The following is a 9253-nucleotide window of genomic DNA, read 5'->3' as shown; positions in this document are numbered from 1 at the left end:
TAGCCTAAACATGGGATGAGTCTGAATTTGATTTGGTTTAGCTTTCAGAAAGGTCGAAGAAATAAAAACAAAGATTTATCAATTCCAGCAGAGAACGATTTTAACACAACAAAAATTAAAAACCGCTGATAGTTGTCATTTGTCATGCTTTGCTTTTGCTTTAGTGATAATTTTACTCTGATCTGACACTTGAAATGAGCGTTTGAGTTCCAGAGCCCCAGGTATGCTAGTGCATCAGAAACTGATGTGAACTGCTATTTTAAACCATTGCGCCCCCCAAATGCCCCAAAACGCCACAATAGAGCACTGACCCCCAAGGGTATCGCACCGTGGCCTGCATATTTGTTGCATAATGTTGCAATCACTACCCACATAAAAAACCCTAATATGTGGCTGTGTTTAAAGATCACATCATACTAACCTATGTCTTTATTTATTTATTTATTTATTTATTCTAGGTTGGTTCAAAGGCTTGCACAGACCTCCAGGAGCACCTGAGCAGGAACTTCCTGATCCAGATGTGGAGGATGCTGAGATTGACGTGGACTTAGAGACCTCTGAGGATGAATGTGTGAATCTGGAATCCTCCGAGGATTCCGCTTCCTCCGATTTGGGAATCATTGCCATAAGTGACAGTGAATCTGATGATGAAGGTATTGATCTGAACTTTTGTGAGGAATCCTCAGAGGAATCCGTTTTTTCAGTCTTTGAGGTCAGTGACTCTGAAGATGAAGGTGGTGGAGTTCTGGACGTTGAATCGGAACCCATAGGAGTCTGATTCTTCTTTCTTCTCCTTCTCTGTCAACGGTGACTCTGAGGATGAAGTGTGAGTTGCAGACATCAGCCAGGAGTCTTCCCAGGAGTCACCACGTGGTATCAGCGCCTCCAGAAAGAGGAGCAGAGAGGATTCAGATAGAGTGAGATCTGATTTGGATGAATCGAGTTCTGATGGTGCTGCATTAGTCAAAGCACAGGACGGTTCTCTCTGGAACCTCCATTGTCGAAGAGGCCGTGGTTGGATGACAGCTCCGTCTGATGATAATTGGATCACCTTGGTGATGAAAGCATTGTAAGCAAAGATAATGAACACGCGTTTATTGTAAAAAAAAAAAAGCGCTACTTTGTCCTAATGCCTGTAAAATGTCAGACAGTAGCACTAGACATCCACTGATGGAGGAGAAGAAGAAAGCTGGACTGGAACCCACTGAGGTGTCCCCCAAACAGCCTGAGGAGGAAACATCAGCACAGGACACAAATACTTCTATTAACTAAAACAACATAAGCAAAGCCTCTCATTTACACAGAGAGAGTCTGAACACATGTTTAATGTGAAATTAAATGTTACTTTGTACTGTTGTCTGTTAATTGTCTGGTGTGTTTTTTGCAGAGATTTGCTTCAGAGGAGAATCAGACAGTTCCAGATGTTCATCACAGCAGCAGAGAATGAAACACCATAACTGCAGCATTTACACACTGACTGCTTTGGTTGAAACTTTATAAAAACTAATGAACTCAAGGCAAGGCAAGGCAAATTTATTTGTATTGCGCATTTCACACTCAAGGCAACTCTATGTGCTTCACATGATAAAACATTCAATTGTTTAAAATCAATAAGAACATTTAAAATCATCAGTAAAAATCAATTAAAATCATCAGTAAAATCAATTAAAATCATCAGTAAAATCAATTAAAATCATCAGTAAAATCATCAACAAACACATGACATCATCAACATGATCATAAATCTATCTCTCAATCATACACAGTAGAGAAAAAAGTTCCTTTAACTTTGATTTAAAAATGTTCACATGTGATGCTGACTTCAGCTCTGCTGCAGTTTGTTCCACTTCTTTGCAGCATAACAACTAAACACAGCATCACCATGGTTACTGTGAGCTCTGGGCTCCACTATCTGACCTGTGTCCATAGATCTCAGAGACCTGCTGGGTTCATACCTGACTAACATCTCACTGATGTATTCTGGACCAAACCCATTCACAATTTATAACCAGCAGCAGAACTTTACAGTCTCCTCTGAGGCTGACTGGGAGCCAGTGTAATGTGTTCTGACCTCTTTGTTCTGGTTCAGACCTGAGCTGCAGCGTTCTGAACCAGCTGTAGATGTTTGATGAAGACCATTACAATAGTCCAGTCTGCTGGAGATAAAAGCATGGACCAGTTTCTCCTGATCTTTCTGAGTCATTAAACCTTTCACTCTGGAGATGTTCTTTAGGTGGTAGAAGATGTTTTTGTGATAGATTTGATCTGATGCTGAATGTCAGATCTGAGTCAATCAGAACACCAAGGTTTTTGACTTGGTCTTTATCTTCTAAAGATCCAGACTCAGATACTTGCTGACAGCAGTCCTCTTTTCATTGTTACCAAAGACAATCACCTCCATCTTGTCATGGTTTAGTTGAAGGAAGTTTTCACTCATCCAGCAGTTTACTTTTTCTAAACAGTCACACAACACCTCAATGGGACCATAGTCATCTGGGTTCAGTGATAGATATAGTTGTGTGTCATCTGCGTAGCTCTGATAATCAACCTTACAGTTGTGTAAAATGTGTCCTAAAGGAAGCATATAAAGGCTAAACAGAAGAGGTCCAAGAACAGATCCCTGAGGAACCCCACAGGACATTGGTAATCTGTCAGATTCAAAGTTTACAATGTTTACAAAATAACTTTGATCCTCCAAGTAGAACTTAAACCATTACTTTAACATTTAGTCCAACCCATGTTTACAATCTGTGTAACAACATTGTATGATCTACAGTGTCAAATGTAGACTTAGATCTAATAGAATGAGAACAGATACTTTTCCTGAATCAGTGTTCAACCTTATGTCATTGATCACTTTGATCAGATCAGTTTCTGTGCTGTGATGAGAACCAAAACCTGACTGAAATTTATCAAATATTTTGTTGAATGTTAAGAATTGACTCAGTTGGTTGAAGACCACCTTCTCAATGATCTTGGCCATGAATGGAAGGTTCTGATTGGTCTATAGTTAGCCAGTATAGAGGCATCCAGTGTTCTCTTTTTTAACAGAGGTTTAACAGCAGCTACTTTCAGGGATTTTGGTACGGTGCCTGATTGGAATGATCAGTTAATTATCTGACACTAATCAGTGATAAATGAAATGTTTTGTGTGCTCGATCAACTCACTCCCCTTCAGAATCTGAGCTCATCTTAATCACAGGCAAAAATAATCATGAAATATGGTGAAAAGAGGTTAAAAGTGACAATAATGGGTCAAAATAGGTGGAAAAGTGGTGGAAAGGGTTTATAAGTGTAAAAAATGTATTTAAAGTATTAAAAAAAATGTGCAGAAAAGGCATTGAAATCCATCCATCCATCCATCTTCATACCCGCTTAACAGGGTCGCGGGGGTCTGCCGGTGCCAATCTCCGGCTGTCATAGGGCGCTGGGCTGGGGTACACCCTGGACAGGGCGCCAGTCCATCACAGACAACACATACACAGACAACCATTCACTCTCTCGTTCACTCCTATGGGCAATTTAGAGACTCCAATCAACCTTACAGTCATGTTTTTGGATTGTGGGAGGAAGCTGGAGTACCTGGAGGAAACTCCACACAGGGATTGAACCCAGGACCTTCCTGCTGTGAGGCGGACCACTAATCCAACGTGCGCCCAGGCATTGAAATGTGATGTAGAAGTGTCAGAAATGGGAGTAATGTAACAAAAAGACATTGAAAGGAGCAAAAATATGGCAAGAAAAAGTGATTAAAATAGGTTAAAATATGGAGACTTTGGTTTAGTTGTAGAAAAGGGTAAAAATAAGCAAAATTTGCCTCAAATTGTTGAAAAAATATTCTGTTTCTTTAAGGCATCTGGTGACCCTCTCCCAAAGTTGAGAACCCCTGGTATCGTATCGTTATGAGTTCTATTTCTCTATTTTCCCACTTTGCATTTTTTCCTTTTCTATTTTGACCCTCGGCAGCTTCTGTGTCTCGTCAGTGTGAGGCGCATGCGCAGAGCCAGGGCACGCCACATTCCCCGCTTCTGCTCCGATCGGGCGATCATCGGGATCTGAACCGCCTCAGAGAGACCCTCTATGCCCGTGTGAGCACCACCACCACCCTCCGCCTTTGCTGCTGCTTTGTTCCCCCGCGTCGGTACCGAAGGCCCCGGGTCGGCTGCTGAGCTCCAGGCCGGTGAGTAGCTGCTCTGGAGCGGCGCGTCATTGTTTGAACGCAGGGAGGGTGGAAGGCCCGCTGGAGGGCCATCGGCTAATGTGTCAGAACTGGAGCCGATTTAGGGCTCCAACGGGCGGCTTTAACACTGCTTGTGTCTCCGTGTTTGTTTCCGTATTTGTTCCATATCATTGTCCTATATTTCTGTCCACTGAACGGGGACATGTTCGCTCCTGTTAGCATGTGACGGATCATAACAACTAATGCTGAGGCTAACTAGCGTTAGCTCAGCAACCATCAAGTTACACCGATTTTACAGGTTGACCAGTTAACCAACACGTTTTCAGTAACATTCAATATCTATTGTCCATATTGGGTCAAAAATTGGGCTTTTATTCTAATTTATTTCTTTATTTTAATAGTTTGTAAAGCGCTGCACGATTATGGCCAAAATGATAATCAGGATTATTTGGATCAATATTGTAATCACGATTTTTTACCATGTCAGGGTTAACATCTGTATTTTATAACAAACACAATGTGAACAGTTTAGCGTGTAAAATAAAAGCTTTAAACAGAATAAAAATAATAAATAAATACTATACAATTAGGGTGACACGATTTTAAAAACCCAAAACCAGGGACAGTAATTTAATCAAATAAAACAACAGATTTTCAAAATAAACTATTTGGATGTGCTGTTATTTGTAATGATAAAAAAAAAAAAAAAATCACACAAATTACATTTATTTTTTTCCTTTTGGATGAAATGTATTATTGTAAAGGCTGAAACAAGATTGTTGTTGTATATATTATTATAATGTTTTGTCACGTTAATGTGAATCTGTGTACATGCAGATTGTCAAACAAGTTCATTTGTGACTTTATATAAAATGTGTTTTTTATTTTTAAACCATCTCCTGATATTAGGCTTAAGTTATATTTTCTGACCAAGTTTTAATTCCATGAAACCATGTTGATTTAGAAGAAGTGGAAACCTTTAACACCTTATTATTAGGGTTGGGCATCGTTTGGATTTTAACGAGTCCTGATTTTGATTATTTTAAGAGTCATGGTCATGTTTTTTATATATATATATATATTTCTCACAGGGCTGTTTTTAACTAGTATATAAATATCAAATCTATGAACTTTAATATCAATATTATACTTAACATTTTCTTTTCATGAGTTTTATTTTTGAAAATGTAATGAAATCACATTTCCACATCCTGAGTCTGTGATGCTGTGGATTCTTCTTCGTTGGTGTTTAACAGAGTCTTCTTTTAGTCGAGGGACTGGGTGTTGAAATTAAGAATCAAAATTTTAAAATGTTAGTGATTCTGGGACTGATCGTGTCCTACTTCCTGTTCCAGGACAGCCCTTCTGTAGATGCTCATTTGGTCACCATGGCAACCGAAGACAAAAAGCCAGAGACAGACACCAAACCTCCAGTGGTTCCTGCAGCGTCAGCCAGTCAGAGCAAGGTCTGATTTTATTTACCCATGATTCCTCACTGTGTGTTAGAGCAGGACGATAAGATAACGAGACATTAGAACTGTTTAATCATTCTGAACTTTTCATGAAAACCATGCAGTAGGTATTTCATTACACAGTGGTCAAAGATGATTATTTTAAAGTCGATACAATCACCAAATGAAGGGTCTTTGATTTTACATGATCACTGAAAATATGGGAATTCTCTTCAATATTGTTATTTTTATGAGATTATTTTCAAAATTTTTGTCATACAAAATCCAACAGAAATTGTAATGTGACCCTGAGTATCACCTCATGTCAGTGTCAGAAATTAGCGTTCATTTGTCCCTAAATTTAGCCAAGAATGCCCCCAAAAACCTTGTTCCGTGGACCAAAATCACCCCCAAGTTTTTTGTCAACAACTTGGTATTGTCCAGACATAATGTGTATATACATTTCTTTAGAAACTGTAGGTCTATTAAACTTCTATTATATTTTGGTTTGTTTTTAAGGTTTTCTTTTGTGTAATATTTACAGACTGTTGAGAGATAAATAAACCCGTAGTTTCTCTACATCTGTCTTATTTCTGTAATAGCTACCGTACTACGGTACTTGCATACTTCCTTTATTTGCATTTTAATCTATAATTTTTTTTTTTTCATGGCCCCCAATCATTATTAAAATGGCCCTATTTTTTAAACTAAGGGGCCAAAATTACCCCCATAAAATGTTCTTTATTTCATTCCCTGCCTCATGTGAATGTTTATGATGTTATAATCTTATTTATAATGTTGATTCATGCACAAAAATCTGAAGGGACATAACAGACTTCACCTTTTGAAATGTAAATATCTCTCTGACACGGATTTAACCACTTACATGTTCTGGAATAATATCACATATTTTTCTCACTGTAAAACAGATGAAATAATGTGTAGCAACTTTAGCAAAAAAGACGGCAAATCTTAAGCAAATTGTGCTTTTAACGCTTTCCTTTGGGTCACTTCTACATATAAAATTCATAAAAACTAGTTAACTGTATTAACCATATTTAGCATATTTGGAATAATTTAAAAGCCTGTATGTAATTAAAGAACAATGATGAAACTGAAATGTGTAAAAATGACACAGAAATGATGAAATATGGGAAATTTAAAACATTTTGGCTCATAAATCACAGAGAAATGACCAAATATGAACGTCTGGAAATGTAGATTAAAGATGAAAGACTTTTAGTTTGTCTTATTGTGTGTATGAAATATGTTTATGGTAAAGTGTTCTTTTGTTCTCGTCCTCAGTCTGCTCCGGCCAAACCAAACTACAGCCTGAAGTTCACGTTAGCAGGTCACACTAAAGCTGTGTCTTCTGTTAAATTCAGCCCCAGTGGAGAGTGGCTCGCCAGCTCATGTGAGTCTGTCTGACGCTCATTCACTTATTATCACTCAATATACACGTTTACTGTATTTAATGTAAAACCTCTGAAACAAAGCAATGGTAACGTGATCAGTTCATCATCCAATCAGCTACTGTTGTTGTTTCAACTTTGCTCTAAAGTAACGCCTCAATCCTTTGATGTTCTCCCACTGTTTTAAAATCACGTCCTGTGATCTTCATCTGTCCCAGCTGCCCTGAACGCACCGTTTCTTTCTCCACAGCCGCTGACAAACTCATCAAAATCTGGGGCGCGTACGACGGCAAGTTTGAAAAAACCATCTCTGGACACAAACTGGTGAGTTTAGCCTTCTTCACCTCCTGCAGTGTGGAGGTCCGGGGCCACATGCGGCCCTCGGTTTCATTTTGTACACAAAATAATAACATTACTCCAAAAGCACACAAGATGACAACTTCAAATACACAAAAATGACTTAAAAACTAACAAAAACACACAAATCGAGACCCTCTCGGTTTAATTTTGTTCACAAAATAATGACATTACTCCAAAAACACACAAAAATATTCAGAAATGTTTTCATCCTCCTGGTCTGGGAGCCACATGCAACCCTCGGTTTAATTTTGTGTGGACCCCAAAAGTAAAAGTACAAAATGACAGGAAAAAAATGCACAAAATAACGACATTGCTCTAAAAACATACAAGAAGACTTAATAAATACACACAAATAAGGAAAAAGCTATAAAATAAAAACAGAAGCACAAAAATGACTCTAAAAAACATACAAAACAACAATGAAACACATACACAATGAGCTCAGAAACACACAAACTGCTGAGTTCAGCCTTCTCGTCCTCCTGCAGTGCCTGACCAACACTTACATCAGACATGTGTAACTAACTGGTGGTCCAGGGGCCACGTGCAGCACTTGATTTAATTTTATGTGGGCCCCAAAAGTAAATTACTACAACATTACTCCGAAAACATGACAACTTCATAAATACACACAAATAAGAAAAAATATATGAAATGTCAACAGAAACACAAAAATGACTAAAAAAAACACACAAACACAGAATGACCTCAGAAACACACACTCTTTGTTGTTTCCTGTGTTAATGCTCACATTGGTCTTTATTCTAATGCTGACATGAATGGTGTGGCCCTCGGATCAGATAGTCATATTTTATAACCACGCTGTGATAAAAGTCTCACACGTTTTGTCTTAAATGAAGCAGTGACGACACAAAGTGTTTTATTGAGATTTCTGCTGCTTTTTAATCCTCAGGGAATCTCTGACGTGGCCTGGTCCTCTGACTCTAACCTGCTGGTGTCAGCGTCAGACGACAAAACCCTGAAGATCTGGGACGTGAGCTCGGTAAGATGTGTGTGTGTCTGTGTGTCTGTGTGTCTGTCTGTGTGTCTGTCTGTCTGTCTGTCTGTGATAGACTGACTCTCTCTTTAACCCAAACCAGGGTAAATGTTTAAAGACGCTGAAAGGTCACAGCAACTACGTGTTCTGCTGTAACTTCAACCCTCAGTCCAACCTGATCGTGTCTGGATCGGTGAGTGATGATCAATGAACATAACGATGATGATCAATGAACATAACCACATCAGGATGTCAATCAGACAGTGATTCTGTTTCCAGTTTGATGAGAGCGTCAGAATATGGGACGTAAAGACGGGGAAGTGTTTGAAAACTCTGCCGGCTCACTCTGACCCTGTGTCTGCTGTAAGTGCGTGTGTGTGTGTGTGTCTGCTGTAAGTGTGTGTGTGTGTGTGTGTGTGTCTGTGTCTGCTGTAAGTGTGTGTGTGTGTGTGTGTGTGCTGTAAGTGTGTGTGTGTGTGTGTCTGCTGTAAGTGTGTGTGTGTGTGTGTGTGTGTGTGTGTCTGTGTCTGCTGTAAGTGTGTGTGTGTGTGTGTGTCTGCTGTAAGTGTGTGTGTGTGTGTGTCTGCTGTAAGTGTGTGTGTGTGTGTGTGTGTGTGTGTGTCTGTGTCTGCTGTAAGTGTGTGTGTGTGTGTGTCTGCTGTAAGTGAGTGTGTGTGAGAGAGATACACACTACTATCACTAACAGGCTTCATACTGTAATAATTTACCAAAAAATACTATAAATCATCTCCAGCTCATTGTGACCCAGACCAGAAGGAGAACACATAGAACTCCTATATTAATATCTTTGCACTGGTTATTGTTATTTTTCACATTGATTTTAAACTGATTT

The 9253-nt window shown here is 39.0% G+C and overlaps 1 protein-coding gene across 2 annotated transcripts; it reads left to right on the top strand.

Annotated features, from left to right (window-relative positions):
• Positions 1 to 3983: 3983 nt before the first annotated feature.
• Positions 3984 to 8858, top strand: wdr5 (WD repeat domain 5). Of its 2 annotated transcripts, none has more exons than XM_028462302.1 (7): positions 3984 to 4180; positions 5541 to 5646; positions 6937 to 7045; positions 7294 to 7367; positions 8317 to 8406; positions 8504 to 8593; positions 8680 to 8858. In XM_028462302.1, the coding sequence occupies exons 2-7, from the start codon at positions 5569 to 5571 to the stop codon at positions 8794 to 8796; spliced, it is 558 nt and encodes a 185-aa protein (XP_028318103.1). In that variant the 5' UTR covers positions 3984 to 4180; positions 5541 to 5568; the 3' UTR covers positions 8797 to 8858. The 2 variants fall into 2 exon arrangements, with proteins under 2 accessions (XP_028318103.1, XP_028318102.1); XM_028462301.1 differs by having other exon boundaries at positions 5536 to 5646; positions 8680 to 8854.
• The last annotated feature ends 395 nt before the right edge of the window (positions 8859 to 9253 follow it).

This window comes from Gouania willdenowi, chromosome 12, assembly GCF_900634775.1.
Source record: "Gouania willdenowi chromosome 12, fGouWil2.1, whole genome shotgun sequence".
Lineage (NCBI taxonomy): Eukaryota > Metazoa > Chordata > Actinopteri > Blenniiformes > Gobiesocidae > Gouania > Gouania willdenowi.
The sequence above is the reverse complement of the archived record's forward strand: the minus strand, read 5'-3'. Positions and strand labels throughout refer to the sequence as shown.